Here is a 19863-nt window from a genome sequence, read left to right on the forward strand (position 1 = left end):
TCCGAGCGCCTGAGTCCTCATGGTGCGAAACCCTCCTTTCTTCTGGGTTCTGAGTGATCGAGAAGATTTTAGATCCTAAACCTCAGGAGACGCCTTTCTTCTCATCCAACGTCTTTCTGCTCGTGTACTCTTTCCGATACCGTAGCCCCAGTTGGTTACTTTGAAGCTGTCAGTCAGGCAATCTACTGGGCAGCCCAGCTCGGGGTCCTCGCGGCCTCTTCAGCTGCCTAGCCTCGGTCCGGAGTGGACCTGGCGCCGAATCACTGGCTGGCCTAGGTGTCGGGGTGAGTGTGGGGGGGCGGGGAGTCTGCGGACTGGGAACAGCTCGAAAACTGGGGAGCAGTCTGAGTAGCTGGGGCTCCGGACTCCAGCCGGTGCTGCGGGAGAGTCTCTGATGCTGACCGCGCCTTCCTCTCGGCCTTCCGGGCTTGCTCGCCTGCAGGGCCGGAAGGGAGAGGTGCACCTGCAGCCCGGCCTGCTCCGGCCCCAGGCCCAAGAGGTTCAGACTCGTTGGGGTCCCTCGCCGTGCTTCGGCTCGGGGAGAAGATCTTGCCATCCACGGTGAGCCGGAGTACCGACAGCTTGGACGTCAGCCCCAGGCTTCGGCGTTGGAAGACAAAACCCCTGACACACCTGAACAGACGTCCAGTCAGAGGGTGGCGCCCAGATGAGCTCGGGGTAGGGAATACCGTGAGGAGGTTGTCCCAGGGCTTCAGGAGAGGTGACAGGAATCCAAACTGATGGTGTTAAAGTGATGAGCGCTGTGGCTGGTAGGATTTGTTGGATTTGGGTCGTGCCCGAAGTTGAAGCATATGTAGCCTATATGATTAAGGAGGTGGAGCCACTAAAATTAGGAGCCCTCACATGAGGAGGAATTTTGTGGAGATTGGGATATATCGAGTTTGAAACAGTGTCTTAGGTGTGGACGGTAGAAAAATTAAAAGAAAAAAAAAAGGCTGGGAAGTAAGCCGAAAAGAAACTTTCAAGGTGAGAATTAAACCAGGTGAAGTTTTCCTGTAATAAGGTAAGAAGTATTTATTTGGGTTGGGGGGAAAGTTATCAGTGACACGAAGTGCTGCAAGGATCAAAGGAGGAAGTTGAAGTCTGAGGCTAGGTAGCTAGATTCGATGATTAGGGAGTCCTTAGGCTATTTGAGAGAACTGCTTTAATATAGTGAGTAACTGGTAGGAGATACTAACTGCGACTGTAAACTAATCCGTCATTTGGAGCAGGAAGCAAGTCATTATTGAGGCAGTCAAGTCCTGAGTTTGTTTTATTTTTTTTTTTAAGATTTTATTTATTTATTCATGAGAGACACAGACGCAGAGACACAGGCAGAGAAAGGGAAGCAGGCTCCATGAGGGAGCCCAACGTGGGCCTTGATCCCGGGTCTCCAGGATCACGCCCTGGGCCTGAAGGCAGCGCGCTTAGCCGCTGGGCCACCCGGGCTGTCCCCTGAGTTTGTTTTAAAGAATACAAGGCACATTATGTTTGGGGGCAGAAAACAATAACCAAGGTTTGTAAGATTAAAGATTCAAGAAAGAGGAGATAAGATCCAAGAAGAGAGAGAAGGGAGTGGGGTCAAAATAAAAATGGAAGAATTGGTTTTGGAGGAAGGAGGACACTCTCAATTGAGACTATAGGAAAAGCTGGGAAAAGAGATGAATGAGGAAGTACCTGAAATTTACATACCTTTGGTAGGAAAACTCTCTTTGCAGGAAGGCTGATTTTTTCTTACTGAATCTTAGGATTTTTAGAATATTTCTAAACATTCGCCATTATACACAGAGTTCCCCAGGCTAGATATTTTTAAGTAGCTCAATAATACCTCAATGCATGAGTAGCAGATGGCTTTTATAGAGAAGAGGAATTCTCCCTCTACAAATGATCTCTCCTATTGCACAGAGAGAATAGAGGCGATCATCTTCCTACCACCAAATGTACAAAACTTCTTCCCTTTTGTTTAAAGAGGAAAAGTGTCCCTTATGAGGGAAGGTAGATCCTTTCATCTACCCAATACCATCCTCTCCTACCCTATCAGGAGCCTCTTTTATTCAGTTTTTTCCACCTACATCATCCACCTTTCCCCTTCTACTCACACCTTTCCTTCAGCAATTAGAAATATTCTTTCTTAACTGTGTGAAATACTCCCATTTATTTTCATATCTTTTCAGCCTCTTGACAGCTAGAGTTCTTGAATGTATCATCTTCTCTCCTTATCTCTGATTTCCCCACTTCTTGCTATTTATTTCTCAGCCCATTTCAGCCTGTCTTGTTCCTGCCTTTCACTGAACTACCACTAAACTACCTTTACTAAGATCACCAATGTCCTCTATATGTTAATTTATAAATTCTCAATAGGGACAGGAATTGCTTTTTGTGAGGCAAAAAAAAAAAAATCATTGCATATATAAAACATAGTATTTTTACAGTATATTAGATACATAAATATATAATATTAAAATTCTACGGAATTGAAGGGGAGTCTGAAAAAGCCCTTCAGCAGGTAATTAAAAAAAAAAAAAACACCACATGTTCAGTTCTTATAGCTTGACCTCTTTGTGCCCTTTAAAATGTGTAGTATTCTGTTCCTCTGGAAACAAGACTAACACCTCTAGTTACTAAAAACTGTTAGCCCCCTCTTTTTTACTGCTCTTTAGCCACATCTTCTCAGCCTTTTTTTAGGCCCACTTCCTTGACCCACTTGCTACTCAGATGTTGGAATTCTTTCCATAGGCTCTCTTCTTACTATGCACATAATCTCTTTATAGTTTTTTTTTTCTTCTTGTAGCTATAATTCCCATTAACAAAAGGCACGTGTACTCACAGGCATGTCTCCAACTCAGCTTCTCTCTGAAGCACTAGACCTACATTTATAATAGTTTTTCGAATATATCCATTTGGGTCAAATATATCCAGAATTGGGTCAATATACAGGATCAGAGCTAAGTGCCTCATTTTCCCTCTCATCTCCAGCATCCAAATCCACCTAATCTTTGCTTAAGCCTGAATATTTATCTTTTCATTTTACTTCATCACTGCTGTCAACACTGTAGTCTAGGCCACCACCATAATTCATCTCTGAACTGGTGCCCTATTAAATTTCTACAGTGCAATGTTTTTTTAACTGTCAATTGGATTTCATGAATTCCCTGCTTACTACCATAAAAAACTGCTCTGACAATTAAATGAACCAGTATTTGGTTATCTCCTTCCCAATCTCCTCTTGCCACCTACCTTCACCTCCTAAAGTTGCTAAATTTGTACTGGATTTCTTTACTTGTGTTCTCTGTCATCTCAAAGATTTGTGGAATTCTGAAGGACACTGTATTTCCCCTGTCATAGAAATTGCATCTTACTGTATTGTTTGCCTTCGTTGCTGAATTCTAAACACTCTGAGTTCAGGTACTCTTACTTTGTTCACTCTTTTATCGCCATTGCTTACTATATATAAAACATATTCAGAACTACTTGTTGAATGAGTAAATGGTCAAAATATTGCCTGGGAATCAGAGGTGCTAGATTCTTCTCTAATCTCATTCTCTTACCTTGCATATAGGCCCTTCTGTGCCTCCATTCTGTTATATGTAGAAGGAATGCATTTTCTTTTTTAGACACTATTTGAAGGATATTTTGACTACGTATCTTCCTCAACTTATGATGAGGTTATGTCCTGAAAATACTGTAAGTCAAAGATGCATTTAATATACCTAAACCTACTGAGCATCATAGCTTAGCCTAGCCTGCCTTAAATGTGCTCAGAACACTTACTGTTAGCCCACAGTTGGGTAAAACTAACACCAAGTGTATTTTGGAGTAAAGTGTTGAGTCTCTTGTAATTTATTGAATACTGAAGTGAAGAACAGGATGGTTGTAAGTGTATTTGTCGTTTACTCTGGTGATCAAGTGGCTGACTGGGAATTACAGCTTGCTGCCTCTACCCAGCATCCCAAGAGAGTATTATATTGCTCTCCTGGAATAAGATCAAAATTCGAATTATGGATTCTAATGGATGCGTATCACTTCTGCACAAATTTAAAGTAGAAAAATCTTAAACCATCATAAGTCAGGGACCGTCTGTATTATAATTGCATTGTTTGTGAATCATCAGGTTGAGTGTCCAACATTTGGTAAAGAGGATTTATGAAATATTTAAGCTGCAGTCAAAGCTCTGATGGAACTTTCTCAAGTGGCTTTATTTTTTTTTAATTTTTATTTATTTATGATAGTCACACACAGAGAGAGAGAGAGAGAGAGGCAGAGACACAGGCAGAGGGAGAAGCAGGCTCCATGCACCAGGAGCCTGATGTGGGATTCGATCCCGGGTCTCCAGGATCGGGCCCTGGGCCAAAGGCAGGCGCCAAACCGCTGCGCCACCCAGGGGTCCCTCAAGTGGCTTTAAAATAAGCTGGTCTCATTCTGTTTTCTGATTCAAAAGTCACTAAGAACCAAAAAATGGTTGTGATTGCAGTGTGTAGCTTTCCCAGAAAGTTTATTAAAAAGATGAAAAGAAGTAACTATAGCTACCAAAAGAATAAGTAACTAAAGAAACAGGCTAATTTATATTGTCACATGTGACATTTATTTCATTGTTATATGCATTAGCCTTTGGTCATAAAGGAATAGAATAAATAATCTCTCTCTTTTTTAAAAGATTGTATTTATTAGAAAGAGAAAGAGATATGAGCAAGAGGAGGGGCAGAGGAAGAAGGTGGCTCCCTGCTGAGCAAGGAGCCTGACATGGGGCTCCATCCCAGGACCCCAGGATCATGACCTGAGCTGAAGGCAGACTTTTTTTTGTTTGTTTTTTGAAGGCAGACGTTTAACCAACTGAGACACCCAAGCACCTCTAAGCTCTCTTTTCTTATGATAGAAAGGTGAATTGGGTTTTAAAGCCAAGCAATGTTGAGAGCTGTAAGTGTTATGCTTTCATCCCAGTACTAAGGATAGCAGTAAATCCAGATGGCTGGTTTAACTTACTGTATTCTTCTGAGATTAGAACTGTTACCAACAAAAACAACTTTCCAGGAGTGCAAACTCCCTGGAAAGAATTTTTCACCAGTAAGATGATGATTAGGAAGCTGGCCTATAAAATAAAGGAACTATGAAGCCACTTGCTTCAAGAACAAACAACTCTTGTAGGATGTACTGTGGCACAAAGTACCACCAATCCATGTGAACTATACTTTCTATAGAATAAATGGTTTAATAAGATAACTTATGTCAGATGTTTTAAATATAATTTCTGCTGTAAATAATTCATTAGAAGACATTTTGGCATTTAACTAAATAGGAAACATATCCTTCAGCTCTTCTTATATTATAAGCTCAAAGAGCACATTTGCTGCTCAGTCCAGTATGATAACCACTAGCTACATGTAGTTATATAAATTTAAATTAGTTAACATTAAAACTTCAGTACATCAGTTGCATTAGCCACATTTCAAGTGTTCAGTGGCCACAGTGGATGTTATATTGGACTGCACGGATATAAGACAGTCATCATTGCAGGAAATCCTACTGGACAGTTCTGCATTATGTGTGTTCATAATAATTAGTCTCCAGGAGTCAGGTAGGAACAGGAGCCCAAGATTCATCCAGGCCTGGGTTGGAACCTTAGCTCTGATACTTATTGTATGATCTGATTTAACATTTCTAAGACCTTATTATCTTATCTGTAAAACAGGGATAAGTGCAATATCTGTAACATTGAGTTGTAAAGATTCAATGAGATAATGTAGGTAAGTAAGTGCCTAGTATAGTACCTGGCCTAGAAGACATTTTAGATATTTATTTATCCTTAATGAATAAACACTTTGAATAGAGCTGAAAATTTAGTTTCTCAAAGAGTACCATATTCCACAACCGGCTAACCCAAAGTGCTCAAATCTAAATCTCATTGAGTGGATTACAATATTCTTCTTTCAGTTATACTTTGTATTTCACATGAAGATTTCATTCCAAGAAAAGCTATCATAATACAAATTTAGTTGCAAATCTTATCCTTGGATATTCCTGTTTCACTTTTTTAAAAAGTGTATCAGCGGAGGTTATAGCTAAAGTCAGTAGGTTCTACATAGTAAGTCTACATTCCAGTGACACTATTTAACACCTGAATAGAACTATAAGACTGACACAAAGCAAACCTATTAAACAGAGCATCCGACTAGATAAAGTAGAAAAATTTAATAGGTTTCAGTATTAATCTAGAAAAATTTAGTAGGTAAAAAGCTTCAGAGTTATTGCTACCAGCTCATGTTGATTGCTTGACTAAATAGAGATGGCTTTGAACAAAGAAACATTGTTTTTTTCTAGTGACAGGAACCCTAACTCTTAATGTTCATATTTATTAATACAGTAGCTTCTAAAACACATCTTAGTAATTAGTAATTTATTTAAAAACTTCTGAAACTATGCCAAATGGGAAGGGGAAATAATCACCAGGTAGTCCTTAAATGTCAGCTGCATTCATAAAATAAATGACTTGCTCTCAAAAGAATTAGGTTGGTGTCATTGTCTTCTGTGACAATGGAATTGAATGAATGCATTCTGGAAAGTCTTCCTTTCCTCTTTGTAATTTATCTTCATGCAGAGAAACTATTCATTTTAAGTTTTTTACAGTTGGAGTACACTTATACAATACTATAATTTCGAATTAGTGGACCACGGGACTAAACACCTGATAAGTGATGTTATCTACATAAAAGAAATGAACACATTAAGGTTTATTAGATATTTTTCTACTATCCCCCATTTGCAAGGATAATAAAGTTTTTATTTGACATAAAGTTATACTCAGAAAATTGTATGTCACAATATAAAACCCAATGAATTATCAAAATGAATATAACTTATAACTATCATCTAGATCAAGAAATTAAACATTATAAGCACCTTAGGAAATATCCCCCATCCCCTCTTAGTCACTGCCTCCCTCTCTCCTCCATAAAAGATGGCATTTGATTTCTTAAATCATAGATTAATTTTGTCTGTTCTAGCACCACATATAAATAGAATCATACTTACGTGTCCTTTTGCATCTGGCTTGTTTGTTCAATATTGTATTTGTAAGATTCATCCGTATTTGCTTAATTTAACAATAGGCTATTTGTTTTCATTGCTGTATAATGTTTCATTTTAATAATACACTATAGTTTATTTTTCCATTGTACTATTAATAAATATTTGAGTTGTTCCAGGTTTTCACTACAACATTACATTTTTATGTGTGTTTTTGGTGCACATTTTTACACATTTATGTTTAATCTGCCTGGAAGTAGATTTGTGTGTCATAGTAAGAATATTTTATAAGTGAAATATAATTCACATATTATAAAACCCACCATTTTAAAGTGTTTCTTTTTCTAGTTTAAGTCATTTTATTATAAGCAAGTGCTAGACTTTATCAAATGATTTTCCTACACATTTTGAAATGATTATATGTTTTGTCTTTTATGTATACTGTGTGTTACGTTGATTGATTTTCATATGTTGAACCAGTCTTCCATTCTTGGAATAAATCCCATTTGTCAAGGTGTGTAATCTGTATATGTTGCTGGATTTAGTTTGTTGGTATTTTGTCAAGGATTTTTATAACTATTCTTACATGATACTGGTCTATAGTTTCTTGTATTGCCTTTGTCTGGTTTGGGTATCAGAATAGTACAAGGATACTTTTTGATGTACACTAAATTTAAACTTTTCCCCCCCCCTAGAAAATGATCCACAGTCTATTTCTCATAAACTGTTCCGGTGACATATTTCTAGAGAAGCACTGGAAGAGCGTTGTGAGCCAGTCTGTCTGTGATTATTTCTTTGAAGCTCAAGAGAAAGCTGCTGATGTTGAAAATGTACCACCTGTCATTTCAACACCTCATCACTACCTCATCAGTATCTACAGGGATAAGCTCTTCTTTGTGTCTGTCATACAGACTGAAGTGCCACCTCTCTTTGTAATTGAGTTCCTACATCGAGTTGCTGACACTTTTCAGGTTGGTTACTCATCAAATCTTTTGAATTTAAGTTAAAGTTAGTTGGGAGTGAGATAAATGATTATATTCTCTAAGTAATCAGCTTTGGATGTATCCTGTTTCTTCTTTTCAACTAAGAATAAATTCATAAACCCTTTCTTTGTAGGGTGTATAGCAGTATACATGGCTGTTCCATTCACTATTTCAGTAGAACACCATAATCTCATGGTCATGGAAGCCATATTTTTTATATGTATTACAAATTGTGTCATCAGGAAACAGTAATGCCCTCCACATACAGTTCTCTGAATGGCCCCAAGATTTTTATTGGTTATGTAATCGTCTTAATATTTACATTTTATTATCTTGCTAAATGTACCAAATAATTGAAAACTTATCTATGTTTTAGGGGTACCCAATCAGAGCAAATTAAGTTAATAGTTCGCATCCTAGTTTAATGTTTCAATGTAATGGAAATTCAATTCAATCTGAAGATATTGAGAAATAGCATATAGAACTATAGAGGGTTTTTTCTAATTTACATATTTCAACATCTTAATTAATTACGCTACTGTAAGTTTATCCTTCTAAACAAAGAGTGTTTAGCAAGCCTTTCTCCATGCTTTCCATTGTACAATATTATGTACATTTTGTTAAGGACTACTTTGGTGAGTGTTCGGAAGCTGCAATTAAGGATAATGTGGTCATTGTATATGAGCTCTTGGAAGAAATGTTGGACAATGGATTTCCACTGGCTACTGAATCTAATATTTTGAAAGAACTGATTAAACCACCAACAATTCTACGTTCTGTCGTCAACTCTATTACAGGTAAGGTGAAAATGTGCTGCCTTAGGAACTAAGCAATTAACACTTTATAAACAACTCCTTGTTGCTTGATCTGGCAAATAATTAAGGTAGTTCAGTTTGGCCAGAGTTAAAGTTAGTAGTATTGTTGAAATGAATGTGTATTTCTTTTCATGAGGAGACTAGGTCTTAAATGATAAAGAAAACTTGATAATTACTCTTTTATTATAGGCTTTTCTGTAAGACCACAATAACATTGTTACTATTACTTAACACTAAATAATAAGACTGAATAAATTTTCCCAGTTAATCCTAGAGAAGCCAATATAGTGAGGCTATAAAAGGAAAGCCTATATGTGAAGCTACTTAGAAGAACACTTAATCTATTTATAGACTGGCATTTTAATATTTAAATTAGCACTATTGTATATGATGTGATGAAGATGTTAACTAACAGTATATTGGGTTATAATCGTAGTATATAAGTATATCAAATCATCATGTTGTATAGCTTAAACTTAACATGATGTTAAATATCAATTATGTCTCAATAAAACTGGGAGAAAAATTAAAATTATAAATAGCATTATAAAACTAGCATTATGTTGTTACCCCCATATTACTAGGATATAGAAAATTTAAGACTCTCCACCACAGAGTACATATTATCTCCTCCAAGTCTTTGTTTTATACATGCAGAAGATTTATTAAAACAAAAAGATGGGGGATCCCTGGGTGGCGCAGCGGTTTGGCGCCTGCCTTTGGCCCAGGGCGCGATCCTGGAGACCCGGGATCGAATCCCACGTCGGGCTTCCGGTGCATGGAGCCTGCTTCTCCATCTGCCTGTGTCTCTGCCTCTCTCTCCTTCTCTCTCTGTGACTGTCATAAATTAAAAAAAAAAAAAAAAAAAAAAAAAAAACAAAAAGATGGGAAATTAGTGAGATCTCATGCATTGTGACCTTGTACTTTGTTTTAAGCTTCTTTTTTTTTCTAAAGATGTTTATTTATTTACTCATGAATGACAGAGAGGCTGAGGGAGAAGCAGGCTCCCTGTGGGGAGCCTGATGCAGGGCTCCATCCCAGGACCCTGGGATCATGACCTGAACCAAAGGCAGACGCTCAACCACTGAGCCACCCAGGTGCTCCATGTTATAAGTTTGTAATTTTTATTTTTTGAATATAGCTAGAAATTAGGTACATCCAGATGACAATATTTTTTGAGAGTATCGAAGTCTTCTAGAGAAAGATTTCTGTGAAATGTTACATAACACACCAGCTATGCTGTCTACCATTTTAAACCCCGCTCTAAGTGTACTGACCTAAAAAAATGGGACAAGAGAGGCCTATAAGAGGCCTTTATTCATCTTCTGTACAAAGCTGAGCGTTAGGAGAAATTCAAGGAAAGATAAGATAGAATGTATGCACCTAAAACTTAGACTCTGGATGGGAGATTAGAAAAAAATTAAAGTATGTAAATAATAATATAACATTGTAAAAGGCAATTCCATACTTTATAAACAATACAGTGACATTGGAAAGTACACATGATATAATACTAAATGGAAAAAATACCAACATAAAACTATAAAAGTTTCTGTTAATTACACATAAACATTCCTACAGACAAAAAAGTTCTAAAATATTTTCAATGACCGTCTCCAACTAAGGAACAACATACTATCTTTATTTTTGCTTAATACTTTCTAATTTCTAAAATAAACATGTATTTTATAGTTACTAAAATAGAGAATGAAAATACATAGGTTATTAAGGCAGTGCATTCAAGAGAATGGTTCAGTAGATGAAATAATCCCTCCTGAACTGTGGTGCTTGGCCCCAATGCAGGGCCCTAAAGAATCAGCAGAATTTAGGGAAAGAGGGAGGAATAAGAGCATTCTGTAGATGGAACTATATGAGAAAAAAAACACACAACATGAAAAACCTAGAATTGTATTAATTATTTAACAGGAGCAGAGCTGTTTTTTTTACTGAGTAATGAGACACAAACACCAATCATAATTAGACTGTAAAATCTAATTATATATATACAGTATATTGTATATACAGTATGATTGCAACTATATTTTAAGGTGCAGTCAAAAATAACAAACTTACCAAAATAGAAAAAAATAAATGCAGCCTATTTTTGAGGGAAATGTTTAAAGAATTATACCAAACTTTTAATGGTAGTTGTATTTTGGTAACAGAAAGATAGATTCTTTTTAGCCACTTTTCTGAGCTTTCCATGTGTTGTTACTAAGCATATACTACTTTTGAATTAGAAATATAAATTAACCAAAATGTTAAATATGTCACAGCTCAAGGGTGTGTTTTGGACAATCAGACTTACTTTCAGACATATGTCAACTTACCAGTAAATTAGCCCTATATTAAACCTTAGCCATATTACAGCCATATGGTTGTGCTGACCTTAAAATGGGAAAAGGCCAGAGTGTGTTCTTCATCCAGTTACTCTGCTGAGGCCTGCTTGGCAGCATCTCATGTAGAATTTAAGCTGAATACCAAAGGGCCTACTTATCACTTATTCTCAGTGGAGACATTTTATCAGCAGAAGGTTCTACAACAACTAGCCTCTTTTCTTCATCACTGGCAGCAGGACGAGATTCTGTTGTTGAGCCACTAGAATTAGGTTAGGTTACTGTTAACACACAGGAAGCAAAAGATAGGTAAATGAATTTAACCTGGTTTGGCACATAGAGGACCACATGGCCTATTTCTGTCCCCTAGAAATTTGATCATGTCGGTATAGCAATTCCAGTAGTTCTGGAAACCATCCACAACTTCGATGAAGAAAACGTAAACATTAAAGAAGCAACTAAAGCATTCTTTTTTTTTTTTCCTGTTAATAGTTTTTCTTTCTTTTTTTGTTTTTAAAATAAACTATACACCAGTGTGGGGCTTGAACTCACGACCCCAAGGTCAAGAGTCGCACACTCTACCAACTGAGCCAGCCTATCACCCTTGTTAATAGCTTTCCTTTTTTTTTTTTTTTTTTTTTTTTTTTTTTGTTAATAGCTTTCCTGATGACTATTTTATGCATTACCTTTGCTTTCTCCTTTTCCGGTTTCTAGGCAGTAGTAATGTTGGGGACACACTCCCCACTGGGCAGCTGTCCAACATCCCATGGCGCCGGGCAGGGGTAAAGTACACAAATAATGAAGCCTATTTTGATGTCGTTGAAGAAATAGATGCAATTATAGATAAATCAGGTAATTGTGTGCATGTGATCTTATTTGGGAAAAACAGTTGAGCTGACAAAATTGAAATCTCTTGGTAGTATGGTTTCAGCAGCAAGGCATTCACTTCCTGATAGCTTAAAATCTGTTTATTTTGCCCAGAGGCTACATAATAATTTTCATAACCACTAGCTGAGATCTGCCAAACCTTTGTAAATCAGATCTCATGCTGCCTTACTTTAAGCCAGTTATTATCCTGTCTGCCTCTCCCTCTTGCCATTTATTCAACATTTATTGTATTATCTACCATGCACCATACTTTTGCTACCACTTTACATACAGTACTTCTGAAGACCCCAGACAATACAGCTGTACTCTATTAGAACCATAAATTTTACTAAAACATCTAGTCCAACCTTCACATTTTATAAACTGAGGCTCAAAAGGGTTTAGTAATCTGCTCAAGGTCACACAGCTAGTTGCTGTGTGAAAATGAGTTATTGTGAATTATAGCCAGGATTTTTTCTCCAATCAGTGCCCTTTTCATTATAAAAATTCTATCATACAGAATAATAGCTACATTATTACAGAATAATGGTTCCTATTCAAAGTTAACAGCTTAGTCCATTTCAATGAGAAATTTGCCTCATTTTTAAATTCCATTAAAAATATTTTAACTTCACTTTTTTTTTATAAAAGGGAAAGAGTTGATTGGGAGGGACAGAGGCAGAAGGGGAGAGAGAATCTTTAGCAGGCTCCATGCCCAACAGGAAGCCCAAGGTGGGGCTGCATCTCAGGACTTTGAGATCGTGACCTGAGCAGAAATCAGGAGTCAGCTGCTTAACAGACCGAGCCACCTAAGCACCCCAAAAACATTTTAATTTCATATCCAGCAGTCTTATAAGGTTGACTATGTCAAGACAGAGGCAGGTTTGATATTCCGTAGAATTACCCCAGTCCTACCAGTTAGGTGTGGGCGTTTAGTGAAGAAACTGTCATAACTGGTGCAATGGATCCTCTGTCCCACTAGCTTGTTAGTAGATGTGCAAGTTTCATTATGTCTGACACCGAGGCGATGTCTCCATTATTTCAGAGACAGTGATCGCTCTAGTCTTTACTAGACTCCAATTCCAGTGATGTTATCACTTCCTTTCTTCAGGATCTACAGTGTTTGCAGAAATTCAGGGGGTCATTGATGCTTGCATTAAGCTATCTGGAATGCCTGACCTTTCTCTTTCTTTCATGGTAAGTTTTGTTCTCCTGTCCTGTAGATCTTTGTATGCCTAATATATATGAAGTACTGAAAGAAATGATAAATACTGAGAGATGTTTGTATCTTAGATTGTAAGTATTATCTCAGAAATATTCTAAGATTTATTTACTTATTTAGAGAGAGCATGAGCAGGGGGAGGGGAAGATAGAGAGAAAGAGAGAATCTTAAGCAGACTCCACGCTGAGCAGGGAGTCTGACATGGGGTTTGCTCTCCCAACCCTGAGATCATGACCTAAGCCAAAACCAAGAGCCTGCTGTTTAACTAAACCACCCAGGTACCCCTATCTCAGGTACCCCTATCTCTTAGCACAGCTTCCCAAGACAGTGGCTTATGTAATGAGCATGACCTTTATGGAAAGGCTGAGGAGAAGTCTTCTCCTGGCTATGTTAGAAGTGGCTTAAATGGCTGGATGGCTTCTGCAAATCTGTAGTCTCACTGAATTATTTGCTTTACTGATAAGAAAGGGCATTGATCTTTTGCATCATTTTAGACTTGGCATGATACACTACTAAGAAAAGAGAACAAAGTTCTGTTGCTGTCTCGTTTTGACCTTGAGTTCTTCCAACTTCATTTTTGTCATCTGTGAAATGGAAATGATACTACGGCTCACATTTCCTACTTAATAGTAATTGAAATTCAACTAAAATAACATATGAAATATTTGCGGGTCACCTGGGTGGCTCAGATGGTTAAGTAGCCGGCTCTTGATTTCCGCTCAGGGTTGTGAGGTTCGAGATCTGCATCTGGTTCCACACTCAGTGGAGAATCTGCTTGAAGATTGTCTCTCCCTCTCCCTCTGCCCCCTCCCCTGCTTTACAAAATATATTTGAAATCTCAAAGCCTTGTGAAACTGTTAACTGTGTTATTGTGGTCATAGTAACAAACTCGTAATGTAACTTTTATCCTTAGGGAGTATATTAATTTCTCATAGTATCCTAGCAGACTTGCCCTATTCCGCACACTCTGTGAATACTGCCGTCTTGTTTTCCTGGCAGAACCCACGGCTTCTCGACGATGTCAGCTTCCACCCCTGCATCCGGTTCAAGCGTTGGGAATCTGAAAGAGTTTTGTCATTTATTCCTCCAGATGGAAATTTTCGACTCATATCGTATCGTGTCAGCTCACAAAAGTACGTTGATGCATCAACTAGAAATCTGCTATCATGTATCAGTGATGGGTAGTCCCCTTACCTTTTTCATTCTGACAGGTGGATACTTGAATTCATCACTGCTCTCTTTGGCCATGGCTCATTAGGAAACTCAGGAAGAACTGGTGAAAATATGTATCTAAAATAATCAGTGTTCCTTGAATGTGAGAATATAAAGTACTAGTAAAACATATACCGGAGAACAAACACTTTGGACTGTGCACAACCTACACAAAACCTTGAACCCATGCCATAATTTTACTGTGGTCTGTAGACTTCATATCTGACAGAGGGAAACAGATACATCTCTAATTCTCTAGGCAATCGCCCAATTAACTGACTTCCGGTCACTCTTTCGGGTACTAAGGTTTAAATGAATGAATTGGCACTGTGGGTTGTAAATGGTTTGTCCCTTGAAAATATCAGAAGGCGTTTGGGTAGCATCAGTAATACTCAAAAGCAGAGGAGTTATTTCTTGGCTCTTACCACATTTCATTTAGTTTAATTTTAAATTCTCTTTTCTATGGGACCTTAATTAATTTCTTCAAACTAGGGCTATTTGTGCCACTTGTTTATCCTATCTTGAGTCCTGTCTTGATTTGATACTTCTTGCTCAGAAATTGTGTAATTCCTAGTGTGGTGGTGCTTAAACTCTCTGGTGAGTACTAGTGAATGCTGACCCTCCAGGTCTGGGGGTATATGGCCCTGTGGTAGAGTCAAAGGAGTGGAATACTCAGGCTACCTCAGGAGCTGTCTCACACAATTAATTATGTTTGTGGTTGTATCTGTCTTTTTCTTTTCAGTCTAGTGGCAATACCGGTGTATGTGAAACATAGCATCAGCTTTAAGGAGAACAGTTCTTGCGGTAGATTTGATATTACAATTGGACCAAAGCAGAATATGGGGAAAACTATTGAAGGAATCACAGTAACAGTTCATATGCCCAAAGTTGTGCTGAATATGAACCTGACACCAACACAAGGCAGCTATACATTTGATCCAGTTACCAAGGTACAGCTAGCTCTAATCAAGAGTGAGCAAATGTTTCTGCAGTCTTTATTTTCTGATGGCAGGGAGGGCAGAAGGAAGGGTTAATGTCTTGGTTAAAACTAAAGTTCCTCACAAAACCTGAGAACAACCTATACTCGGCCACTGGCTATGGAGGGAATCCCGCATCTGCTGCTGAGGAGATGAACAGAAACGTGAGACTCATTCTGTTCTCCTTCAGAGGGTGCCTTTCCTCATCCACTGATAATCTAGAGACATACTCACTAAGGAAGAAGACGTAGAAAGCTTTTTTAAAAAGAGAAAAGCATGATCTGGATATAAGAAGTTAGTATTGTAGTCTATTAATTATTCGATTTTCTGTAGAAATTGATCATTAAGACCTTTCTTTTTCATTTACAAGCAATTCATACTCTTCCACAGGGAATGCTGGCTAGGATAGCTGCTTCCTCACCATACATAACCATACGTAAACGTGCCTCTAGCAAAGGGTTTGCAGAGAAACTGTAAAAAGATGGTTTTCTCTCAGATTCCTGCTTGGGTAAAAAGTGTGGTTCTTTTCAGCAGCAGAGTCATTGAGCTGCCTGCTAAGTGAAAAGGCATTTTTTAAAGTAAAAACCAGTCCTCAGGATTTGAAGAACTTCCCCAGAGGTTGACCACAGAGCCTCAGTTTCTTTGTAAAAAGAAGACAAAACCTACATCATAGGCCTTTTTGAGATGTATGAATAGTGCTAAGCACAGTGCTGTATCCAAAAGTGGATGCTCTATAAATGTTGGTTCTCTGCCCTCACCATTCAGAGTCACAGACCTGATTAGTGGTAAGACTCTGTGAAGATCCCAGGTCCCTTGTTTCCAAGATACTGTGCGTCATTCTGTACAGAAGTTTATAGTGTCTTTGAACATTTGTCTTTAGTAAATGGTTCAGATTGTATTTCTTATGCCTTTTTAAGGTACTAACATGGGATGTGGGAAAAATTACTCCACAAAAGCTCCCGAGTCTTAAAGGACTGGTAAATTTACAGTCTGGAGCACCCAAGCCAGAAGAGAATCCAAGTCTCAACATACAGTTCAAGATCCAGCAGCTTGCTATTTCTGGTAAGGATAAGTTTTGACTTATGTTTGCGGTTTAACTGAGTTTTGCTGGGGTCAACTATTTGGAGCTTAGAAGGGTACAAGCATTTCCTCTCTAGAAAGAACAATAGCTCCAGTTTGCCTGTCACACCGTGCTGTGGGGCCACAGTCCGAGGTACAGTGATTTGCAGAGCACTTTATTTCACACAGCTTTCTTCCTCTGCACCCTCTTCATCCAAGCACAAAGGGAGGAGTCATTCATACAGAAAGATTTATCCTTAAAAGACATTCTTTGCCCACTTGGGAATCTGAACTAAAACCATCCCCCCACAGTGCTATAATTTGTGAATAGTAGAAGGGACACTTGGTTAATGTCAGATTTACTCAGTAGTGTTCATTGCTAGAAAAATAACTGTTGGTTGGTATGGCCAGGAAAATAATTTGTTCCTTTCCTTACCTTTTTTTTTTTTTTTTTTGGACACAGGCTTAAAAGTAAACCGCTTGGACATGTATGGGGAGAAATATAAGCCATTTAAAGGAGTCAAATATGTCACGAAAGCTGGAAAGTTCCAAGTGAGAACATGAGAAGAGGCCAAAATTCCTCAAGATCCGTTTGTTTTTCTAGTGTCATTATAGTTTATTACTGTTAGGTACCAAGTGGGTGGGAATACATATTCTAATCAAAGCATTCCTATCATGCTACACACCGCTAATGAAGTTGCTTAGTAATCAATGTAGGGTTCTGAAGGAGCTTTCAGCTAAGGAAACTTTGAATGACTTAGCTTATTTTATATCTTTTCAGTTAGAAAGATTCTGGAGGTGACTGCTTCCATAGGGGGGCGTCAGCTGGAGGCTGCACATCATGACAATAAAGGCAAAAGGCTACAGTGATAACCTCTCCCCGAAAACAAGTGAACTGGTCTCAGCAGGAGCAGTCTTAATCTGTAATGTGATGTATCAAGTGCAGCCAAACATCACACCTGATTTTAGCCATCCCAAATCAGCATCTATCCCCACAGAGGAAGTTCTCCCCACCCCAAGAAGTTTACAAAAAACTGCCTCTTCAAGTGTTTGCCTTATTCAGCTTTTCACTTGTGCCATTAAGCAAGCACTGTAGCAAAAGCCACTTCCACATGGCCCTGGCAGGGAGCACCACTGCTCCGTGCTTCATTCTCACTGTACTTGGTATTGTATTTTTTATAAATAAGATTTTTATGTAAAGCTCAGATTTTGATTTACAGGGACCTTGCTGCAGTAAGTACCCATCTCAGTTTTGTGCCACTAGTTCAGCTGTTAGATAGCATAGTAAAAATCGTATCAAAGGGGCAAATGCTTTATTAAGGCAATAAAAGGGAACACTACTTCTGCTTTTAGGAAGTTATTGCAAGCACAAGCATTTGAGATTTGAAGCAAATTAAAGGGTAGAAGAGAAACTTAAGTGAACTTTGCCACCTTCATCCACTTAAACCATCTTAGCCTAAAGGCCTCAAGCCCTAGTTCAGCAAAAGAAAAAAAAAATGTGCCTGCTTCACTATGGTCACTTTTTTTTTAATCTTTTATCTTTTTTATTGTTGTTCTTAAGGTCTTGAATTTACCTGTATCCCTTGCCTTCAAGGGAAGCTCCTGTTTCATACTGTGTGCTTCCCAAGACTACAGTAGTCAGTAGGTTCCTTCCTCAGACTGTTGTCATAATTGTCACTTGAGTGTCTCTGCTGTACTGATACAGTACATGATATTGAGGCAGAAACAAGATCCTCAGTGACACTGATGAAACCATATTGATCGTCTTGACTGAGAAGTCAGTCTAGAGTTGTATCATTTCACTCAACCTCACTGGCTTTGAAGTCCTTGCCCAGTCACTTGGCCTCATTAGACCTGAAGGAGAGAGGAAGGCTGGAAGATACAAGTGCTTGTTTGTCATGGTTCCCACTGGTTCTTACTTATGCTGTTAGTTTTTTTCTTGTGACTCCCTTCTTTTCCTTCCTCTCGGCTTCTAACTCCTCCCATATCATAAGAACGGCCCTTAAATTCATCCCACTCTGCTGTTAAGGGCTAGTGGTTGAGGCTACCAGAGAGAGCCCAGCAGACAGCAGCGTTCTTACCTCTGCCTCCATAGGGTACCCAGCCTGCCGTTCACCTACTAGGAAATGGCACTTTGCAAAATTTGAAATTTCTTGTGTAACCAATATTAGCTTGGCAGCTAAAATCAAGATGTTGCCAAATATTTATTGTCTTTGCCTAACGTTGGTTACACAACCCAGTTGCTTTTATTTTTAATGTCTTTTAATGTCCTATCTCAAAAGAACAATCAGTACATTTTCTTTCTGCAGAATCCCGAATCTCAACCATGTATAACTGGACTGTCCAATTTTCTTTGTGCTGTCTTCTCTTATATATAAGTAAGCAGATTATATGCCAAGAGTCCCTCTCTAGCAATTTCTGCTAAAACTTTCAAGTAGATTGTTTCCTTTTACAATTAAATTATTGTATTTATTCATTTGAATCCAGTAAATCCTTTCTCTAATCTGGCTATACTGTCAATAAAAAGATGAAAGCAACAAGTTGATTTTTTAGCTTGACTGCTTATTGAGCATTCTCAGATGGGTACGCCTCAGCATCAGAGCAGCCTAAACATGATCAGTTTTTTGTTTTTTTACTTATGATAGTCACAGAGAGAGAGAGGCAGAGACACAGGCAGAGGGAGAAGCAGGCTCCATGCAGCGGGAGCCCGACGTGGGATTCGATCCCGGGTCTCCAGGATCGCGCCCCGGGCCAAAGACAGGCGCCAAACCGCTGCGCCACCCAGGGATCCCAACATGATCAGATTTTGTTCTGTATCATCACATAAGCTGTAAGGGTTGCAGCAAAGCACTTGGAAGTGCTCCTCTCATAACCTCAATATGTTAACAGCCATGGATAATTTCTCTGAGCATCACTGTCTCGCCAGAGACTGAGCAGTAAGTGATCAAAGTTACTCCCTATCACCACCACCACTACCACATACTAATAACAAAGATCCACAAATAACTTAGTAGTAGAATATTTTTCAAATGCAGAATTACAGCTAATCCCAGAATTGCCCCATTTTATAAATTCTTTTATAGAGAGACAGAGAGAGGCAGAGACACAGGCAGAGGGAGAAGCAGGTCCCCCACAGGGAACCCAATGCAGGACTCCATCCTGGATCTTGGGATTGATCATACTCTGAGCCAAAAGCAGATGCACAACCCCTGAGCCACCCAGGCAGCCCTCATTTTATAATTTCTTAAAGGAGATACCCTAAGAGCAAATGAAGTAGATGCTCATTTCTCTGCAGAAGGAAGTTAACATCATTTATCCAAACAGAATCCATGTGATGGATTCATTCCTAAAGTGGTGTTACAGAACAACCCT

General features: G+C 38.6%; 1 protein-coding gene across 3 annotated transcripts; it reads left to right on the forward strand.

Moving 5' to 3' along the window:
* Window positions 1-3: 3 nt before the first annotated feature.
* On the forward strand, window positions 4-19036 carry AP3M1 (adaptor related protein complex 3 subunit mu 1). Of its 3 annotated transcripts, none has more exons than XM_055325453.1 (9): window positions 4-284; window positions 7716-7991; window positions 8629-8800; window positions 11869-12006; window positions 13133-13218; window positions 14243-14376; window positions 15198-15405; window positions 16350-16494; window positions 16955-19036. In XM_055325453.1, exons 2-9 carry the CDS (start codon window positions 7719-7721, stop codon window positions 17053-17055), a joined length of 1257 nt encoding a protein of 418 aa, XP_055181428.1. In that variant the 5' UTR covers window positions 4-284; window positions 7716-7718; the 3' UTR covers window positions 17056-19036. The 3 variants fall into 3 exon arrangements, with proteins under 3 accessions (XP_055181428.1, XP_055181429.1, XP_055181430.1); XM_055325454.1 differs by lacking the exon at window positions 4-284 and adding an exon at window positions 307-678; XM_055325455.1 differs by lacking the exon at window positions 4-284 and adding an exon at window positions 307-561.
* Window positions 19037-19863: the final 827 nt, after the last annotated feature.

The sequence above is a fragment of the Nyctereutes procyonoides genome, unplaced genomic scaffold (assembly GCF_905146905.1).
Source record: "Nyctereutes procyonoides isolate TBG_1078 unplaced genomic scaffold, NYPRO_anot_genome, whole genome shotgun sequence".
In the NCBI taxonomy this organism is placed as follows: Eukaryota; Metazoa; Chordata; class Mammalia; order Carnivora; family Canidae; genus Nyctereutes; species Nyctereutes procyonoides.